This window comes from Vulpes lagopus, chromosome 11 (assembly GCF_018345385.1).
Source record: "Vulpes lagopus strain Blue_001 chromosome 11, ASM1834538v1, whole genome shotgun sequence".
Classification (NCBI taxonomy): Eukaryota; Metazoa; Chordata; class Mammalia; order Carnivora; family Canidae; genus Vulpes; species Vulpes lagopus.
Window position 1 is genome coordinate 77,648,007 of NC_054834.1, and position 20,405 is coordinate 77,668,411.

At 50.2% G+C, this 20,405-nt stretch overlaps 4 protein-coding genes and 1 non-coding gene across 9 annotated transcripts; 2 read left to right on the forward strand and 3 right to left on the reverse strand.

The window, feature by feature from the left end:
- Nucleotides 1-1,416: 1,416 nt before the first annotated feature.
- UBXN1 (UBX domain protein 1) lies at nucleotides 1,417-4,742 on the forward strand. Of its 2 annotated transcripts, XM_041773387.1 has the most exons (10): nucleotides 1,417-1,757; nucleotides 1,865-1,952; nucleotides 2,092-2,145; nucleotides 2,235-2,341; nucleotides 2,426-2,495; nucleotides 2,742-2,933; nucleotides 3,028-3,079; nucleotides 3,226-3,339; nucleotides 4,242-4,434; nucleotides 4,602-4,742. In XM_041773387.1, the coding sequence occupies exons 2-10, from the start codon at nucleotides 1,894-1,896 to the stop codon at nucleotides 4,649-4,651; spliced, it is 891 nt and encodes a 296-aa protein (XP_041629321.1). In that variant the 5' UTR covers nucleotides 1,417-1,757; nucleotides 1,865-1,893; the 3' UTR covers nucleotides 4,652-4,742. The 2 variants fall into 2 exon arrangements, with proteins under 2 accessions (XP_041629321.1, XP_041629322.1); XM_041773388.1 differs by lacking the exon at nucleotides 1,417-1,757 and having other exon boundaries at nucleotides 1,764-1,952.
- A 2,403-nt stretch (nucleotides 4,743-7,145) lies between these two features.
- LOC121471951 (ubiquinol-cytochrome-c reductase complex assembly factor 3) lies at nucleotides 7,146-7,805 on the reverse strand. Its single transcript, XM_041722869.1, has 2 exons — nucleotides 7,627-7,805; nucleotides 7,146-7,526 (listed from the first exon to the last, which is right to left on the reverse strand). The coding sequence occupies exons 1-2, from the start codon at nucleotides 7,744-7,746 to the stop codon at nucleotides 7,380-7,382; spliced, it is 267 nt and encodes an 88-aa protein (XP_041578803.1). The 5' UTR covers nucleotides 7,747-7,805; the 3' UTR covers nucleotides 7,146-7,379.
- A 5,554-nt stretch (nucleotides 7,806-13,359) lies between these two features.
- CSKMT (citrate synthase lysine methyltransferase) lies at nucleotides 13,360-15,312 on the reverse strand. Of its 4 annotated transcripts, none has more exons than XM_041722866.1 (4): nucleotides 15,229-15,312; nucleotides 14,842-14,937; nucleotides 14,605-14,745; nucleotides 13,360-14,452 (listed from the first exon to the last, which is right to left on the reverse strand). In XM_041722866.1, exons 3-4 carry the CDS (start codon nucleotides 14,678-14,680, stop codon nucleotides 13,797-13,799), a joined length of 732 nt encoding a protein of 243 aa, XP_041578800.1. In that variant the 5' UTR covers nucleotides 14,681-14,745; nucleotides 14,842-14,937; nucleotides 15,229-15,312; the 3' UTR covers nucleotides 13,360-13,796. The 4 variants fall into 4 exon arrangements, with proteins under 4 accessions (XP_041578800.1, XP_041578799.1, XP_041578801.1 ...); XM_041722865.1 differs by having other exon boundaries at nucleotides 15,224-15,248; XM_041722867.1 differs by having other exon boundaries at nucleotides 14,614-14,745; nucleotides 14,842-15,255.
- On the reverse strand, nucleotides 15,014-15,162 carry LOC121472416. The gene has a single exon (XR_005982894.1). It is a non-coding gene; the product is annotated as a small nucleolar RNA SNORA57 (small nucleolar RNA).
- Nucleotides 15,313-15,332: 20 nt separating the features above from the next.
- On the forward strand, nucleotides 15,333-18,464 carry C11H11orf98 (chromosome 11 C11orf98 homolog). Its single transcript, XM_041722868.1, has 4 exons — nucleotides 15,333-15,425; nucleotides 15,577-15,701; nucleotides 17,935-18,032; nucleotides 18,117-18,464. Exons 1-4 carry the CDS (start codon nucleotides 15,387-15,389, stop codon nucleotides 18,245-18,247), a joined length of 393 nt encoding a protein of 130 aa, XP_041578802.1. The 5' UTR covers nucleotides 15,333-15,386; the 3' UTR covers nucleotides 18,248-18,464.
- Nucleotides 18,465-20,405: the final 1,941 nt, after the last annotated feature.

Consider the following 20,405-nt stretch of genomic DNA (forward strand, 5'->3'; position numbering starts at 1 on the left):
AGGCAGAGACACAGGCAGAGGGAGCAGCAGACTCTCCGCAGGGAGCCCGATGCAGGAACTCAATCCCAAGGACTCCAGGATCACGCCCTGAGCCAAAGGCAGCTGCCCAAGGGCTGAGGCACCCAGGCGTCCCATCTTCACATTCTTTCAAAGAGATCACCTGGGAGGAAATGAGAACTCTGACATTCTAAATGGTTTAAAGATACACCAGTAAGGAGGTGAGTTAGGATGCCCAACTTCAAAGCTGAAGTTCTTCACTCCAGTATGGAGAGGCAACACAGCATAGTGGTTTAGTGAATGCACACTGCATGGGTGTGTGGATTCTGGCTTGGCTACTTACCAGCTTTGTAACCGTAGGTAAATTTATCTCCTTTTTCTGTATGTGTTTCCTGTGACTAATAGTAGTATAATCACATAGATTGTTGTGATTATTAAATATGCATTAATCACATAAAAAGTCTCTAGCGCATTAGGGTAAGTAATCAAGGACCACACAATACGGGGATAAATGTTTAACGGAGTCAATATTGGAGGTGGCAGGTGGAAAGGGGGTGGTCAAAGCAAGATTTCTTTTTTTTTTTTTTTTTTTTTTTTAAAGAATTTTATTTTTATTTTATTTATGATAGTCACAGAGAGAGAGAGAGGCAGAGACACAGGCAGAGGGAGAAGCAGGCTCCATGCACCGGGAGCCCGATGTGGGATTCGATCCCGGGTCTCCAGGATCGCGCCCTGGGCCAACGGAAGGCGCCAAACCGCTGCGCCACCCAGGGATCCCGCAAGATTTCCTTATAAAGTAACTGTAGGAGATGCCTGGGGAGCTCAGAGTTTGGGCACCTGCCTTCAGCTCAGGTCGTTATCCCAGGATCTGGGATTGAGTCCCTCATCGAGCCTGCTTCTCCTTCTGCCTGTGTCTCTCATGAATAATAAATAAATCTTAAAAATATATATATTATTAAAAAAATAAAGCCAATGGGGGGGGGGGGTCCAGTCTCAGGATTGGGAGTTAACCAATCCCACATAAGAGGCAGGATGTCACAAGCAGGGGGACTGGTAGGTGCAAAGGCCTAGAAGAGCAGGGCCTGCCTTGCAATAGGCAAAGGTTAACAGCAAGAGGTAGGAGATGAAACACCGACCGGCACAGTCTTGCCAGGTACCGAGGACAAGTGCTTATTGTTATTCTCACTTCACTGAGAGGGCTTTAAACAAACAACAACGAAAACGGAGGAAACCAGACTACTAGCTTTTAAATTCCGTCCTCAGTGACAGGGGTGTCGTGGAGAACTTTCAAGCAGGGAGGTGATGACAGGATCAGATCACTGTGTTCTGCAAAGAGGCCTTTGGCAGCGGGGTGGAGGATGGCTCAACTCCCCAGAGAGGATGAGCGGGTCAAAGAGCGCGCACATCGCTCTGGCTCCCGCGCAGCACCGCCAAGGGACATTCCAGTTGGCTGCGCTCAGTTACTCCATGGAGAGCGGCTACGTTCCGCCCGTGGGTTTCGGAGCCGCACCACCCTTCTTCCCCACCGCCGCCGGGCGTCCAGCTGGCGCGGGGGTAGGTGGGGTCGCCTCCGGGGCGGTCACTCCGCCTCACCGCCCATCCCCGCCCCCGCCTGGGCCAGGCAGCGCGGCCAGACCCGTGCTTTTTGGCCCTCGGAGGCACCAGTCCGCGCCCATCGCCACGTGACCCAAACAGATCCGGGCACTTCCGCTTCCCCTCGGCTTTTTTCTTGTCCGTGTCCGCTGAGGGTCCAGAGCCCGGTAAGTGAGAGAGCGGCCGGCTGGGACGCCGGGGCGGAGCTGCGCGCGGGCCGGGCGCACCCCGCTCTGTCCCTATCTCCCTACCCCTCCTTCTCGCCCTGCCTCAGGTCCGCGCGGAAGCGGCGGTGGCGGCGCCATGGCGGAGCTGACGGCTCTAGAGAGTCTCATCGAGATGGGCTTCCCCAGGGGACGCGCGTAAGGGAGCCCCCCAAACCCCGGCCCACGGGGGTCGCGGACCTGTCTGGCCTTGCCCCCAGCCTGGCCTCAGGCTCCACGCCCCAGCCTGACCAGCACCATGGCTCGCGGGCGCTATTCACGGTGTTTCTGCCCCCAGGGAGAAGGCTCTGGCCCTCACAGGGAACCAGGGCATCGAGGCTGCAATGGACTGGTGAGCGCTCAGACCGGGTGGCAGGGGACTGGGGGACTGTGGGGAGAGGCACCGTCAGGGATAACCTCCCTCCCGACTTTCCCTGCCAGGTTGATGGAGCACGAAGATGAACCAGATGTAGACGAGCCGCTGCCGACGCCCCTTGGACATGCCCTGGGACGGGAACCCACCGTCTCGGAACAAAGTGGCCCTGAAGGTCCTGACTGAGGGACACGGTTGTGATTATTCAAGAGAGTTCGGGGAGGATGAATGGGCAGTAATAGTGATTGTTTGTTTGTAGGAACTGGCTCTACTGCCGGAGAAGGCAAACCCGTTTTGAGTGAAGAGGAGAGACAGGAACAGACTAAGAGGTATATAGCAAGGAACAGTGTCACGTTTCTGAGGGTCACCTTCCACCTGTGCACAGTACACAAGTCTTGATCAAAGAACCTGGAACTTTCCGCCTTCCCTTTGTCCTTCTTTGGTGGTTTCCTTTTTGTTTCTTTCATCTCTCCTCAGACACATGTTTCTGTATTTCATTTTGAGTCCCTGTTACAAACTCATCTTCTTGATCCATGTCCATTTATTTTTTGAGCTTTTTCTTTTCTGCAACACAGGATGTTGGAGCTGGTGGCCCAGAAGCAGCGGGAGCGTGAAGAAAGAGAGGAGCGTGAGGCTTTGGAACGGGAACGGCAGCGCAGGAAACAAGGGCAAGAGTTGTCAGCTGCTCGGCAGCGGCTGCAAGAAGATGAGATGCGCCGGGCTGCTGAGGAGCGGAGGAGGGAAAAGGCTGAAGAGTTAGCAGCCAGGTCTGGGTGATGGGGATGGTAGATAACAGATGAGCTGGGAAGCTAGGTTTGCTTTGTCAACGTCTGTCCTACTTTCTTCCTGTCTGCATTCCAGACAGAGAGTCCGAGAAAAGATTGAAAGAGACAAAGCAGAGAGAGCCAAGAAGGTAGGTGACTGGGAAGACATTGAGGGTAATGAAGTACATGGGCTAGTAAAAGAATCTCCTTTCCTAGCTTCAGAGGGGAAGATGGCCATTCGATGTTTCTGGTAAGAATGGGTGGGGACCTGATCAATGCTTTCTTTGTCCTCCAGTATGGTGGTAATGTGGGCTCTCGGCCGTCTCCACCAACAGAGCCAGGGCCGGTTCCGTCCTCTCCCAGCCAGGAGCCTCCCTCCAAGCGGGAGTATGACCAGTGTCGCATACAGGTATTGATTGTAATTCCTGTCTTGCTTCTGGGATTCCTTCGTTGGCCTATACAACACGTGGCTCGGAGCTTTTTTTCAGTTGGTTCCCTTTGCCAAACCTCTACCTTTTTTGTAAATGACTTTTGAAATCCTCTCTCTCTACGGTTAGAAGATACCAAGTTTCACTTGCCTCAGTCTTAATTTAAATCCATACCTCACTCTTCCTCAGCAATTACCTTTTTAGTTGGTCATGTTTTTATTCGGCTTATCACACTGTTTGCATGGTGTGATATTTATGTATGTATTTTTGTATGTTCTTATCCTTGTCTTTGTTAAAACGTGAGGGAGTTGCAGCCTCTCTTCAATGCTTAGTAAAGCAGACAATAAGTGGTGGTTCATCGGGGTGTATTTATTTATTTATTTATTTTATTTATTTAGATTTGATTCATTTATGAGAGACAGAGAGAGAGAGGGAGAGAAAGAGACAGAGACAAAGGCAGAGGGAGAAGCAGGCTTCACGCACGGAGCCTGATGTGGGATTCAATCCCGGGACTCCAGGATCACGCCCCGGGCCGAAGGCATGTGCTAAACTGCTGAGCCACCCAGGGATCCCCATCATCAGGGTGATTGATTGATTGATTGATTGATTTTTAAGATCTTATTTATTCATGAGAGACAGAGAGAGGCAGAGACACAGGCAGAGGGAGAAGCAGGCTCCCTGTGGGGAGCCCGATGCGGGACTCCATCCCAAAGGCAGCGCTAAACTGCTGAGCCACCTGGGTTGCCCCATCAGGGTGTTGTAAATAGTAATTATGCTGGTTCAGTTCTCAAAGAGGAAGCAGAAGCCAACCTTGCAGCTCTTTTCTTATTTGGGTACCTCAGTTTTGACACCCCCTGTACTATATTTCTCACTTGCCCTTCAGGTCAGGCTGCCAGATGGGACCTCACTGACCCAGACGTTCCGGGCACGGGAACAGCTGGCCGCTGTGAGGCTCTATGTGGAGCTCCACCGTGGAGAAGAGCCTGGGGGAGACCAGGACCCTGTGCAGTTGCTCAGTGGCTTTCCCCGGCGGGCCTTCTCAGAGGCTGACATGGAACGGCCTCTGCAGGAGCTGGGTATGACACTTGGGACCAGAAACAGGACATGGGGGAGGGGGAGAAGGGTATGCCCAAGAAAGGAAGGAATGCCAGAAGACTTTGTGGAGATGGTGTGCGGCCAGAAATCTTGAGGGGGCAAAAAGCCAGAGATCTTTGTGGTCAAAGCTATTTTCTCCCATCTTCAGGACTTGTGCCTTCTGCTGTTCTTATTGTGGCCAAGAAATGTCCCAGCTGAGAGGCCTTTATCCCACCATCTCTCTCTGACCTCTTCATCTTTGATAAAGCACTGACATCTCCTTCCTAATAAATAGACCCTGAGTTCTCTATGTGCCTGACTCCTTCCTGAATGGCTGGGAGGGCCAAAACTGAAACAGGAAGAAGCCAAAGGGAAGGCATTTAGGATAGACCTCATTTTTTAAAATCTCAAGTTTCTAACAAACTTGATTCCAATCTCTGGGTCTTTTTACTTGCTTGGGAGGTTGAGAGGGGAGATTGTTAGGGATGGGGGGAGTACAATGGGTAGCGCTTTTTGCTCCTATAGGTAAGGCAGTGCATAGGCCTGAAATCCTTACTCATGTGCCATGACTTTAGGAGTGGGGTGGGGGGCATCCTCCACCTGTGCCTGCCTTGATTTTCGGAAGCCAGCCTAGTTGCTACTTTAGTAAAAGAAGTATGATAGTATCTGTTAATTTGGATTGTTGTAGGTGTTATATAATGCTGATATAGGGAGCGTTAGCATAATGCCCAGCACCTAGTAAGTTCCCAATAAATACTAGCTACTAAAAGGGTAATTTCTTTTTTTTTTTTTAAGATTTTATTTATCTATTCATGAGACACACACAGAGAGAGAGGCAGAGACACAGGCAGAGGGAAAGCAGGCTCCATGCAGGGAGCCTGACGTGAGACTCAATCCCAGGTCTCCAGGATCAGGCCCTGGGCTGAGGGTGGCGCTAAACTGCTGAGCCACCCGGGCTGCCTGGTATCTTTTTTTAAGATTTTATTTATTTATTCATAAGAGACACAGAAACATAGGTAGAGGGAGAATCAGGGTCCTTGTGGGGAGCCTGATGCAGGACTCGACCAAGACCCCTGGATCACAACCTGAGCCAAAGGCCGACCCTCAACCACTGAGCCACCCAGGTGCCCTGGGTAATTTTTGTTATTGTATAATGCGGCTATTCACAAATGGCCAGAGCAGCATTGCAGTGACCTTTACACCGCATTTCCTCTTCAGTAAAAGTACTGAGTACTTAATATGCACTAGTTTTAACTGCTGTATATGTATTAACTGAGATAAGAAGGCACTTACCTGGGGGACACCACAAAGCACATGGCTTGCTGAAACCAACACAGGTAACTGACAGTGGAACTTGGACACACCTGGGGAGCCTGACTCTAGGACTCAGGCTCTCAACCTCCAAGCTCCTTCATCATAGCCCCTCACTGCTGCTGACCACATCACTCTAATGCTCCCTCAAAGAGCTGCTAACCTTTTCCCTCTCATTCGTGGGCTAGGGAAAGAGGCCACAATTAAACCAAAGATCACACTTAACAAATGTGTTTGGCTTAGCGCTTCACAACATCTAGCCACTGAAAACAGCATCAATGCTCCCATCTGGGTTTACAGCTCAGTGTTACCAAGCTGTATTTAGTGTTCTGGCTTTATTATAATAAAAACAGGCTTTGGGTTTTGTTTTCTTTTTTCTTCTTCAGTTGAAATCTTGCTTGGAACCACAGGCAAGATTGTGAAATAGAAAAGAGTGGGGCACCTCAGTGGTTTAGTTGGTTATGGGTGTTGCTCTTGGTTTTGGCTCAGGTGGTCTCTGAGTTGGGAGATCCAGCCCCTGCCCCAAACTGCACTCAGCAAGGAGTCTGCTTAGGGCTCCCTCCACCCTGTCCACCAGAGTCTCTAATTTTTTAGAGACAAAGCACAAGCAGTCAGTGGGGAGGAACAGAGGGAGAAGCAGACTCCCCACTGAGCAGAGAGCCCATGGTGAGACTTGATCCCAGAACCCCAAGATCATAATGAGCCACCCGAGTGCCCCAGGGTCTCTTAAATCTTTAAAAAAAAAAAGTAGACAATGGGGTGAATTGGTTGATTTGGAGGTGGGGTGTGACCCAAATGCCAGCTTTATCTCATTCCTTCAGTGACATCTACAAGACCCCATGACTGAATTCAGAGATTGTGAACTACTACAGTCAAATCCTTTAAGGGGAAACCCTCCCCTACATTTATTGAAAGGCTGCTCTGTGCCAAGCAGTGCACTTTACATTTCCAAGTTAATCTTTTTACAACAGCTGTCAAGATAATTGTCACCTTTAATGGAACAGGACTGAGGCTCAAGGAAGTTTTTGTGACATACAAGACTAATCAAAATCTGACTCAAAGCAGGCTTTCACTCCTAGCAAATTGTCCTCCATCACTTCAACAGCCCCAGAAAACATCGTGGCACATGTTAAATGCTAGCAGCCCCACTCCTCCTCACTCAAAGGACAGGAAACCCAAAGTGTCCTTTATGGGCAGGTATTGTTACAAGATTTTCCAAGAGAGTTTTGATTTCAAGAATGTCACTTGGTTATCACCAAAAGTACACTAGCAGAGCACATGACCTGACTAGTGTTTCTGAATATGTCGCCACGAGGCAGGTGGGAGCCTTGGTCACCCATGTCCCCAGCACGGACCCCCAGGACACGAGACATTTATAAACGTCAGACCCCAGGGCTCACTGTCCAGACGGAGGAACGTGATTTATTGGTTCCTTCAGTTCGCCACGTCCGACGGCCCAGGCCTGGGCGTAGGACGTGCAAGCGCAGTCAGAGCAGCGTCGGGGGTGGAGGAGGGACGTGCTCACCCCGCAGCGGCTCCCAGGACTCAGGGAGGCCTGGACCCGGCATCTCAGTCCAGACTCCCCGCCGGGCCTGCGGAGAAAGGTCGCGTCGGACTCGTGCCCGGGAGAAAAGTCTCACGCTGATCTCCCGCCGCCAACCATCCAGTTCTTCCTCCAAGCCACGTTTTCCTGCGTGGCCGCTGCCTCCTGCAGAGTGGCCAGCACTAATTCTTTGGTCCTGGCCGCCTCGTCCCTGCGCCGTGGGTCCTGCTCGGGCATCTCCTGCGGAGAGGAAGGGAGGTTCGCAGTGCTCACCCACTCCCATGCCCCAGCCCGGGGCTCTCCGCCCGCCCACTCCACCTCGCACCCGACCTGCTCCCACCTTCAGTATCGCCTGCTTCTGCTGCTCTCCCGGGCTCACGAGGACAAAGAGTGCGGAGCCCACGCCAGCCCCCGCTCCCAGAAGGGCCCCCACGATCAGCGATCTGCGTAAGGTCTCCATGGCCCGCCGCGCCCAGCGAAGCACCCTCTGCTGCCTCCCGCGGCCTAGGAAGCGTCTCCCCGCCCCCGCGCAGGCTAGAGCGGCCTGCGGAGACGACCATAGAGCAGGGTGGGGCTAGAGAGGGCTGATCGGCCCCGCGCTTAGACTGTGGGGCGCCGGGGTCGGAGACTGGATTTAGCTGGGAAGGTTGAGTGTGGCCGGAGCGTTGGCGTCGGGGCGAGCTCTGCAGCCCTTGTCGTGAAGTCAGACGGGTTGCTCAGGGGATCCTGCGTGACTTCTTGGGTGCTGTGGGTTTCGCAGTTGCCCATTTCCGAAATTTCATGACAGATACAGGGCTAGGACTGTGTTCTGTCCTTTCCTACAATAATTTGTGCTTTTTCGATATAGCACATGCTGGACATCCAGATATTCACATCAATCTGACCCCCTCCAAATCCCCTCAAATTCTTAAAAAAAAAAAAAAAAAGTTATTTGGGACGCCTGGGTGGTTCAGTGGTTGAGCGTCGGCCTTCTGCTCAGGTCGTGATCCCGGGATCTGGAATCAGGCTCCCTGCATGGAGCCTGCTTCTCCCTCTGCCTGTGTCTCTGCCTCTCTCTCTCTCTCTCTCTCTCTCTCTCAGTCTGCGTCTCTCATGAATAAATAAATAAATCTTTTTAAAAATGTTATTCAATTTGCCAACATACAGTATAACAGTGCTCATTTCATCATGCCCCCTTAGTGCCCGTCACCCAATTACCCCATCCGCCCTCCCATACCTCCCCTTCTGCAACCTTTTGTTTCCCAGAATTAGGAGTCTCTCATGGTTTGTCTTCCTTTCTAATTTTTCCCCACCGTTTCCCCCCCTTTCACTATTATATTCCACATGAGTGAAACTATATAATTGTCTTTCTCTGACTTATTTCACTCAGCATGATACCCTCCAGTTCCATACATCTTGATGTAAATGGTAGGTATTCGTCCGTTTTGTTTTGTTTTTTTTTTTAAGACTTTTACTTATTTTTGTGACAGATCACAAGCATGAGCAAAGGGGAGAGGTAGAGGGAGAAACAGGCTCCCTGCTGAGCAGGGAGCCCAATGTGGGACTCAATCCTAGGACCCTGGGATCATGACCTGAGGTGAAGGCAGATGCTTAACCAACTGAGCCACCCAGGCGCCCCTAGTCTCAGTCCTTTCTGATGGCTAATATTCCAGTGTATATATATACCATATCTCCTTTATCCAGTCATCTGTTGAAGGACATAGTGGCTCCTTCCAGTTTGGCTCTTGTGTACATTGCTGCTGTGAATATTGGGGTGCAAATGCCCCTTTGTTCACTACATCTGTATTTTAGGGGTAAATACCCAGTAGTACAACTGCTATCCCCTCAATTTCTGAACAAAAACTCAAAGCCAAGTGTGCTGGATGAGTAAAAGGTATATTTATATATACATATATTTTTTAAATATTTTATTTTTAAGTTACCTCAACACCCAACGTGGGGCTTGAACTCACAACCCCAAGATCAAGAGTCATAGGCTACTGTTAGAGCTAACCAGGCATCCTTATTTTACTTGTTAAATAAAGGTGTTGAAAGTTTGTTGGGGACACCTGGGTGGCTCAGTCAGTTAAGCATCTGCCCTTTTTTTTTTTTTTTAAAGATTTTATTTATTTATTCATGAGAAACACACAGAGAGAGAGGCAGAGACACCAGCAGAGGGAGAAGCAGGCTCCATGCAGGGAGCCCGATGCGGGACTGGCTGCGGGACTGGCTGAGGGACTGGCAGAAGGACTGGCTGCAGGACCTGATTCCGGTTCCTCAGGATCATGCCCTGGGCTGAAGGCGGCGCTAAACTGCTGAGCCATGGGACCTGCCCAGAATCTGCCTTTGGTCCAGGTCATGATCTCAGGCTCCTGGAGTGGAGCCCCCTATCAGGTTCCCTGTTTAAAGAGTTGGCCTCTCCCTCTCCTTCTGCCTCTCCCCACTGCTTGTCCTCTCTCTCTAATAAATAAAGTCTTAAAACAAAACAAAACAAAACAGGGCGCCTGGGTGGCTCAGTGGTTGAGTATCTGCCTTCGGCTCAGGGCATAATCTTAGGGTCCGTGGATTGAATACCACATCAGGCTCCTTGTGAGGAGCCTGCTTCTCCCTCTGTCTATGTCTCTGCCTCTCTCTGTGTGTCTCTCATGAATAAATAAATAAAATCTTTTTTTAAAAAGTAAATTTGTTGTTTTTCTCATCATGGTATGAGATCATGGTACTCTCACCCCCACCCCCCAGTGAAAACTCAGGGTTTGGATAACATACTGAATTCTAGTTTGGAGAAGAAAGTACCTTTTAGTTCTGTGACTCTGGGCAAGTCATTTAAGTTCTTTGTGCCATCAGATGCCCGTGCATTGGAAAACAGGTCTAGGGATCCCTGGGTGGCGCAGCGGTTTGGCGCCTGCCTTTGGCCCAGGGCGCGATCCTGGAGACCCGGGATCGAATCCCACATCGGGCTCCCGGTGCATGGAGCCTGCTTCTTCCTCCGCCTGTGTCTCTGCCTCTCTCTCTCTCTCTGTGACTATCATAAATAAATAAAAAAATTAAAAAAAAAAAAAAAAAAGGAAAACAGGTCTAGGGATCCCTGGGTGGCTCAGAGGTTAGCACCTGCCTTTGGCCCAGGGCATGATCCTGGAGTCTCGGGATCGAGTCCCGCATCGGGCTTCCTGCATGGAGCCTGCTTCTCTCTCTGCCTGTGTCTTTGCTTCTCTCTCTGTGTCTGTCATGAATAAATACATAAAATCTTTAAAAAAAAAAAAAAAAAGGAAAACAGGTCTAATGACAGTATCTATCTCATAGTTCTAGGATAATTACATGAGTTCATATATAATTAAATGAGTTTCTGGCAAATAACTAATACCATATAAATATTCGTTAAATATAACACAAAGAGGGCACCTCAGGTGGCTCAACAGTTTAGCACCACCTTTGACCCACCTTCGATCCTGGGTCTCCAGGATCAAGTCCCACGTTGGGCTTCCTGTATGAAGCCTGCTTCTCCGTGTGTGTGTGTGTGTGCGTGTGTGTGTGTGATGAATAAATAAATAAAATCTTAAAAAAAAAAAAAAGACACAAAGAAGCATGTCAAATTAGAAGACCCAGTAAGGAATCAGGAATTCCCAAGTTTGTTAGCAGAGTTCTTCAGTCACAGGGCTTTAAGCCAGATGCCCTGTTGGCTCCTACCCCTCCTGCCTTTCCTGGTGTCACCGGGGTGTGGGGTGACACAAAGCTCCTATTCCACCTGTTGGGATTTTCCCCTCTCTGGAAGGCCCATAATCTCCTTGCTTGTCATTGTCTTCTCAGAAGTGATTAAGGGGCCAGGCTCTAAAGATTAAAAGAGCCGCCTGTGGAGTGTACTGAGTAGGGTACTCCACTTTGAGTTCTCTAAGAATTAGCACCCATGGCCCTTGTGCCAGGGAACAGTGAGGATGAGCCTTGGCCTACAGACAGCCCAGGCTCCTCCCAACACCCAGAAAGTCCTAGGCTAACCAACCCTCTGTGGATGGACAGAGGAGAAATTGTTAGAGTTGAAGATCACCAGGATGTTCAGGTTAGGACTCCCTTACCCTGTTGTCCTGCTGCTGGCTCATCCTCCGACTTGGTCAAGCGCCCTGCTATCCTGATTCAGGATTTTGTCTCTCAAAAGGCCCGCCTGCCCTCCATTGTGGTAGAAGCCTCTGAGGTGAGTGAAGACAGCGGGGAGTTTGATTGGCCACATGAAGAGTTGCTGCTGCTCACTGATGAGGAAGAGGAGGCTGAGGTCTTCTTCCAGGACCAAAGTGAAGAGCCAGGTAAGGGAGGCAGTAGCTTCAGTGGAGCTGTTGTGACCTGAATGTTCTGGGCAGGACTGAAATGGAAACCTGAGTTGGGTTGCACTAAGCAATATAGGCACACAGTAGGTGCTTAGTGTAGTGGGAGAAAACATAGAGGTGGAGAGAACAGTCAAGGTGTCTGGCAAAGTTGAACTTTTTTATTTTATTTTATTTTATTTTATTTTATTTTATTTTATTTTATTTTATTTTAAGAAATGTATTTTTTAATTTTAATTTTTTTTAAATTTTTTATTTATTTATGATAGTCACAGAGAGAGAGAGAGAGAGGCAGAGACACAGGCGGAGGGAGAAGCAGGCTCCATGCACCGGGAGCCTGATGTGGGATTCGATCCCGGGTCTCCAGGATCGCGCCCTGGGCCAAAGGCAGGCGCCAAACCGCTGCGCCACCCAGGGATCCCCAAAGTTGAACTTTAGAGGGAAGTTCTGATGTCAGATGGGGATGTCTTTTAAAAAACTTTTATTTAAATTCGATTTGCCAACATACAGTATAACACCCAGTGCTCATCACGTCACATGCCCTCCTTAAGGCCAGCCACTCAGTTATGGGTGATGCCTTTTAATTAAGTACTTTTATTTTTTAATTTTATTTATTCATGAGAGACAGAGAGAGAGAGAGGCAGAGAGACAGGCAGAGGGAGAAGCAGGCTCCCTGCGGGGAGCCCTATGTGGTTCTCGGTCCCAGAACCTCAGGATCATGACCTGAGCCCAAGACAGACGCTCAACCATTGAGCCACCCAGGCGTCCCTAATTTTTTTATAAAAAAAATTACACAAATTTGTTTCATCTTTTAAAGTCAATAATAGACCAGGAATACTTTTCACTCTTCAACTCCTCTCTCCCCAAGGCTGGACATGGAGCCCATTGGACCCCAGATCTCCCTTACGAAGCTTTAACCCAGAACTCAGCTGGGGGCAGGAACAGGGAGAACCAGAGGTCTCCTGGATTCCTGAGGACATGGAGTATCAGGAAGCCTCCAACCCTTGTTCTCTTTGGAACCCAGCAGCAGGCTCCCATGTTTGTAGAAGCTGCTTTGTGGAATACTCACATCTGCTTCCCAGGAGATTTGAGGGTAAGTACCATTCTGTCCTCAACATTTCAGCCAGGTTTGTTATAAGGCATTTCTATTGGCCCTTTCAATCTTCCCTCTTTTAAAGCTGAGTTCAAGAGGATTAGAAGTGAGGTCAGCGGCTCACACAAATCAGTCAATACTGGGATTTGGATTAAGAACTCCTCTATTAAAAAACTCCTCAAACAGGGGCATCTGGGTCACTCAGTTGATTAAGCACCCAACTCTTGGTTTTGGCTCAGGTCATGATCTTGGGGTCTTGGGTCAAGCGCTGCATCAGGCTCTGTGCTGGGTGGGCTTGGAGTCTGCTTGGGATTCCCCCTCCACCTCTTCCCCACACCTCCAAAATAAACCAAAAAAAAAAAAACAAAACAAAACAAAACCCTCAAAAAAACCCACAAAACTCCCGTTTTATTTTTTAATTTTAATTTTTTAATTTTTTAAAAGTGAAACCTTTTATTTTTTTTAAAGATGTTATTTATTTATTCGTGAGACACACACACACACACACAGAGGCAGAGACATGGGCAGAGGGAGAAGCAGGCTCCATGCAGGGAGCCTGGCATCGGACTTGATCAGGATCTCCAGGATCACGCCCTGGGCTGAAGGCGGTGCTAAACCGCTGAGCCACCCGGGCTGACCTTTATTTTTTATTTGTAAAGATTTTATTTATTCACGAGACAGAGAAATAGAGACATAGACAGAGGGAGAAGTAGGTTCTTCCCAGGGAGCCCGATATGGGACTCTGTTCCCCGGATGGCCATCACTTCCTGAGCCAAAGCCACACGCTCAACCACTGAGCCACCCAGGTGTCCCAATACTCGTTTTTAGAAGGTCCAGTTCCTTGGGGCTGGGGAATGTGCCACTGCATCTACTCTTATTGGCACTCATCTTGTGCCTGGCCTTGCTAAATGCTCCAGGTTCTACCTATCATTATATGCAATCCCCTTAATTCCAGGTATTATTCCTACCTTGCTGCCAATGTGCGAACTGGGACACAGAAACATTCAATGCTATGTGCATTCAATGCTATGCAGAGATCAGGCTTGCTTCCCAGTCATCTTACAACGCTGAAAAACTATCCACCTCTCTCCCTCACCCAACAGAATAATTCAGGCCAGACTGAAGTCTTTAATGAGAGCCTTGAACCAAGTAAGCAAAGTAGGTGATGCCCCCAAAAGGGCCTAGCTCCTGCACCATCACAGTACAGCCTGGAGTCCCTTGTTCTAGGCAGGGCACTCGCACATCAGGGTCCTCATCTGAGAACTGAATCAGGGTCCCCTGGGGGCTTAGGACCCTGAAGCACTCTGACAGAAGCTGGTAAGCCCCAGGCCAACCCCCTCGGGCAACAGCATCCCAGGTGCCCTTATCCAGCACTAGCTGGAAGGAGCCTGAGGAAGCCACGGACTCCAGGTTCTGGGCATCAGCCTGCACGAAGCGGAGTTGAGAGGTAGGGTGCCCAGGGCACAGGGGCTTTCGATCTTGGCCACCTTCCAGCAGACTCTTCATGTGGGCCACAGCCACAGGAGAGAGGTCCACCCCCAGGACGTCCACGGGATGTGGGCACCTGGTGTAGAGGCCTGTACACAGACTGGAGGTCCCACAGCCCACATCCAACACCCGCAATGGGCATGCAGCCCGGGACTCCTTCAGCAGCGGCAGCAGGAACCCCTGGGCTTCCTCATACCCAAAGAACCAGTCGAAGGTGGGGACGCTGCCTGCACGGGTATCGGAATGGAGCTTATCCCAGAGGCGATGGTCGGCAGGGCAACTGCCAGCCAGGGAGCCTGTGGACGCGAGTGGAGTACCTGTGTCACCCACCGCCTAAGTTCCATCAAACTATTGCAAACAAGGTACAACGTACCCTGGGGTCTTAAGAATCACAATTTCAGGTACTAGACTCCCAGGTCTCCAAGAACCCTCCCCTCCCGCTGTCTACCTTCCCTACCCGCCGAAGCGCGGCGCGCCCCAGCCGCCAGGGTCGCCACGTGGAGGGTTCGGCGCAGCGCTGCCATCTGGAGATCCCGGCAAGGTCGGCCAGAGAACCTTCGCGAAATGTCGCCAGCACTTCCGCAGGAGCCTGAGGTCCAAGAGAAAAGCGGCAAATTCCGCCTCGTGCAATAACGCGTACTGCCTTCCTAACAAAAACCTCGGAAAAAAGAACGTGGACACACACCTACTAGGGTACGAACCGCCTTTATTGTTTGCAACCGGAAGTAAAAGAGAAGACCCTGCAGTTCAGCTCCGGGGGTCTTGATTCAGCTCCAAAGACCTGAAATTAAAGGAGAAGGCGTGAGCGCCCCAGGGAGGAGTCTGCGGAAGCCCGGTGCCGCCGTGCTCCGCGGAGCCAGTGTCCCGGCGCTTGAGGATAGAACCAGCGGACTGGAAGCCGCGGGCACCGAAGACATGACGCCGAGGGGGCCGGAGCCCTTTCCTTCTGCCTCCGTACATCACGGGGACCGGGACTGCACACCCGACCCCCGCCAAGAAAAGGAGGGTGCGCAGGCCTCGCCCAGCACCCCCGCCTGGGAACCGGGCTCCGCAAACGACCCACGGACCTAACCTGCCGCCGTCGCGGGAAAGAACCGTAAACGCGCCGCGTCCACTTATATAGCCTCAACGCCCCCGAGCTTCGATTGGCTCGCGGAGGCCGGGGGCGGGCCTACGTCGACGCTGCGCCGAGGCCAAACGCGGTCTTGGAACCACGTTCGCGGCGCGGCCATGGGGCCTCCCGGGGGGAAGATCAACCGGCCCCGAACGGTGACTGTGTGGAAGCCCGACTTCGTTTCTCCAAGCGCCCTGCAGCCCTCTCGTCCCTCCAGAGATGGGATCTTTGGGCTGGACTCCGGGTGCGGGGTCTCGGGTCGCGCGGTGCGCGGCATCGTCTGATTAGCATCTTCCTCCCCCTTAGGAGCTGAAGAAGAAGCTGTTCAAGCGCCGGCGGGTGTTGAACCGGGAGAGGCGACTGAAGCATCGGGTAGTCGGGGCTGTGATAGACGAAGGGCTGATCACACGGCACCACTTGAAGAAGCGGGCGTGAGTGCCGGACCCTCTTGGCTTTGCCCCTCCCCGCCGAGTGCCGCCCCCCCCCCCCCCCCCCCCCGCCGGGCTCCTGGGCCAGGAGTCCTTCTGCGTTCCTCTGGGTGCACTGACGGAGCGTTTGTCGGAGCGTTTGTCAGCTGTGCTTTTGCCTGCACCCCGCTAGCCTAGCACCTCGCACGGTACCTGTAGTTCACAATCTCTCCGCCTCCCGGACGTCCCCCACTAAGAATGTAAGAACTGTCCACTCACCCACCTCCGCAGGTAACATGGTACATTCACATTTTTTTTTTTTTTTTAAGATTTTATGTATCTAACAGCACAAGCAAGGGGAGCAGCGGACAGAGACAGAGAGGGAGAAGCAGCCTTCCTGTGCAGGAACTCCATCCCAGGAACCCCGGATCATGACCTGAGCCCAAGGCAGACGCTTAATTTACTGAGTCACCCAGGGGCCCCTTCACATTAGATTTTTGTAAATAAAAAAATTTTTTAAAAATTTATTCATGAGAGACACACACACAGACAGAGAGAGAGAGGCAGAGACACAGGCAGAGGGAGAAGCAGGCTCCATGCAGGGAGTCCCAAGGTGGGACTCGATCCCACGCCCTGGACTAAAGGCAGGCACTAAACCGCTGGGCCACCGGGGCTGCCCTAGATTTTTATAAATAAATTTAAAGCACATACATGGGGCAGCCCCGGTGGTTCAGCGGGTTTAGCGCCGCCTTTAGTCCAGGGCGTGATCCCGGAGACCAGGGATCCAGTCCCACATCAGGCTCCCTGCATGGAGCCTGCTTCTCCCTCTGCTTGTGTCTCTGCATCTCTCTCTCTCTGAATAAATAAATAAAATGTTTTTAAAAAAAAATAAAGCACACACATGAGTATGCACGAACTCCATTCACAGAAAAGCGCCTAATGGGATTTTGCATGTTTCAAAGCCGCCTGAGCCTTGGGGAAGAATTACCATCCCATCCTTTCATTGACTTCTTCATTGTAAATATTTACAGTTTGGGATATAATAAATACATTTGGTCTTTGTCCGTGGTTCCTAGCACAGAGCTTCTAAAACCCTGATAGGAGTGTCATGTATGGCCTAAGGACCCCCTTTTGAGCACCCTAAGGTTTATACTAATAACTTAGGGTGGAGCTGATCTCCTGAAAGACCAGGTGGTGAGAGCCTTGTAGATTTAAACTCCACCTACTTAGGAAGATTAAGTTCTATAAGAACTCTTGAATAGTAGAGATTTGATGAGCTTCCTGGTTAGTGAACAGGTGGAGGTTTGGGGAAAGTGGCACACCTGGAGAGAGTGTGGAAGCTCAGTGCCCCTTCCCCATACCTTACCCTATGCATCCCTTCCATCTGGCTGTTCCTGAATTGCATCCTTTTACAATAATTAAGTAAATGCAAGTAAATGTTTCCCTGAGTTCTGTGAGCTCTTCTAGCAAATTATTGAGTCTGAGAAGGGGATCGTGAGAACCTTGGTTTATAGCTGATTATTCAGAAGCAAAATATCTGAAGTGGGGGGCTCAGTCTCGTGAAACAGCGCCCTCAACCCTTGGGATCTGATCCAGGTAGATTGTGTCAGAACTGAGTTAAATGTGTAGGATTCTCAGTCGGTGTCCACCAAATTTGAGAATGCCTTGATGTGGGGAAAAACCCACACCTTTTTGGTGTCAGAAGTATTGAAAATAGGGGCACCTGGCTGGCTCAGTTGGTAGAGCATGTGACTCTTGATTTCAGGGTTGTGAGTTCAAGCCTCATGTTGGATATGGAGCCTACTTAAAAAAAAAGTATTAAAAATAGAGGAGAGGGATGCTTGGGTGGGTGGCTCAGTGGTTGAGTGTCTGCCTTTGGCTCAGGGTGTGGTGCCGGGGTCCTGGGGTCGAGTCTTGCATCAGGCTCCCTATAGGGAGCCTGCTTCTCCCTCTGCCCATGTCTGCCTCTCTCTCTGTGTCTCTCATGAATAAATAAATAAAATCTTAAAAAAAAAGAAAAAGAAAAGTAACTTTCCCTTACAAGTTCTGGCACATACCAAATTTTAACATTTAATGTTAAGTACTTTATATATGTGTGGGAGTGGTATTAAGTATGTAAATGGCTAAGTGTTGGAGAGATTTAACTCACTACCTCAGAGCCCAGATTTTCAAAGTCTTTTTACTTGAATCCGAAGACCTTTTCGATAGAACCAACTGACGCTGGTTCAGGAAATCTTTGCTCCTACTGACCCTTCAGGTCCAGTGCACGTGCCAACATTACTCTGTCTGGGAAGAAGCGCAGAAAGCTCCTCCAGCAGATCCGGCTGGCCCAGAAAGAGAAAGCAGCCATGGAAGGTAAGGCCAGGGCATAGAGGTGGGGTCAGGGAGCAGCCTGGATTCCTTGGGGTTCTTTAATACTTTCCCTTTCCTTTTTCTCAGTGGAAGCCCCCACAAGGCCAGTCAGGACTAGTGGACCACAGCCCAAGCGGCAAAAGAAGACAAAAGCACCCCAGGATATAGACATGGAGGACCTTGGAGATGAGAGGGGAATCTCTCACCCCTTCCACTAGAAGATTCTCAGCTGGAGCCAGAAAGACTCTAGTTGTTCAGAGGACTTTGGAGAAGGCATTGCCCCTTTTCATTCTCCCTAGACTCCTCTTCCTTCATGGCCTAGTGACCTGTCATGGAGGGATATGTTAAGAGGAAGAGGGTGGTGAAGAAAGACTGGAGAACGGGGCCCCCTTGCAGTCAGCTCCTCTTGTAATAAAGTTCTAGAGTTCTCTCTGAGATGTGTGGTTTATTTTTTTTTTTAAATTAATTAATTTATTTATTTATGATAGTCACACAGAGAGAGAGAGAGAGAGGCAGAGACACAGGCAGAGGGAGAAGCAGGCTCCATGCACCGGGAGCCCGATGTGGGATTCGATCCCGGGTCTCCAGGATCGCGCCCTGGGCCAAAGGCAGGTGCTAAACCGCTGCGCCACCCAGGGATCCCAAGATGTGTGGTTTAATGTGGGAGCCTGAAAGGGACTTGGGAAGGGGTCTGTGGGTGTGGAAACAAGATAGAAAATAAAACCCATGGCGCTAGGGCAGTCCGGGTGGCTCAGTGGTTTAGCGCCACCTTTGGCCTAAAGGGAGCCACGCCTCCATGGCGTGGTCCAGGAGACCCGGGATCAAGTCCCATATCGGGCTCCCTGCATGGATCCTGTTTCTCTCTGCCTGTGTCTCTGCGCCTCTCTCTTTCTCTCTCTCCTTGTGTGTGTGTCTCTCATGAATGAATAAATAAGTAAAATCTTAAAAAAACAAAACCAAACCCATGGCACTCCGGCAGCCCCGGTGGCACAGCGGTTTGGCGCTGCCTGCAGCCAGGGGCCTGATCCTGGAGACCCAGGATCGAGTCCCACATCCGGCTCCCTGCGTGATGCCTGCTTCTCCCTCTGCCTGTGTCTCTGCCTCTCTCTCTAGCTGTGTCTATGAATAAATAAATTTAAAAAAAAAAACCTTTAAAAAAAAAAAAAAAAAACCCATGGCACTCACTTGAGCAAGAGCAATAAGAAGGCAGCCTCTGTGATGATCCTGTTTCCCTAGTGACACTCCCAACTCTCCACTTCTGACAACAATACAGATTATTGTAGAAATGGCAGAGGAGATAAAGTCCTGATACTAGCCCTGCCTCTCACTGCCTCTGTGACCAGAGGGGGCAAGTCATTTTATTTATTTATTTATTTATTTATTTATTAATTATTTATTTATTTATGATTTGAGAGAGCACAAGTAGGGAGGGGGTGCAGAGGGAGAAGCAGAAGCAGACACCCCACTGAGCAGGGAGCCCGAAGAGGGGCTGGATCCCAGTGCCCCAAGATCATGACCTGAGCTGAAGGCAGACACAGCTGCCTGAGGTGCCCAGGTACCCCAGGAACAAGTCACTTTATGTCATGTTTGTATCTGCTTCCTTTGTTGGATTTTATATATATACATCACTTTTAAAAAATATTTATTTGGGATGCCTGGGTGGCTCAGCAGTTGAGTGCCTGCCTTTGGCCCAGGGCCTGATCCTGGAGTCCTAGGATAGAGTCCCACATCGGGCTCCCTGTATGGAGTCTGCTTCTCTCTGTCTATGTCTCTGATTCTCTCTCTGTGTATCTTTCATGGATAAATAATTAAAATCTTAACAAATAAATAAGAGGTTTATTTAGGGATGCCCGGATGGCTCAGCAGTTGAGTGTCTGTCTTTGGCTCAGGGTGGGATCTTGGGGTTCCGGGATTGAGTTCCACATTGGGCTCCCTGTGAGGAGCCTGCTTCCCCTCTGCCTAGGTCTCTGCCTCTCTGTCTCCCATGAATAACAAAATCTTAAAAAAAAAAAAAAAAGTTTATTTATTTTAGAAAGAGTGAACTGTGTAGGGAACGTGTATCAGGAGAGGAAAAGGGAAAGCTGACTCCCTGCTAAGTGCAGAGCCCTATCTGCCAGCTCATCTCATAACCCTGACTTTATTTTTGTTTTTGTTTTTTTTTAAAGATTTTACTATTTTTTAAATTTTTATTTATGATAGTCAGAGGGAGAGAGAGAGAGAGAGGCAGAGGGAGAAGCAGGCTCCATGCACCGGGAGCCCGACGTGGGATTCGATCCCGGGTCTCCAGGATCCCGCCCTGGGCCAAAGGCAGGCACCAAACCGCTGCGCCACCCAGGGATCCCAGATTTACCAATTTTTAACATTTTCTTACACTCG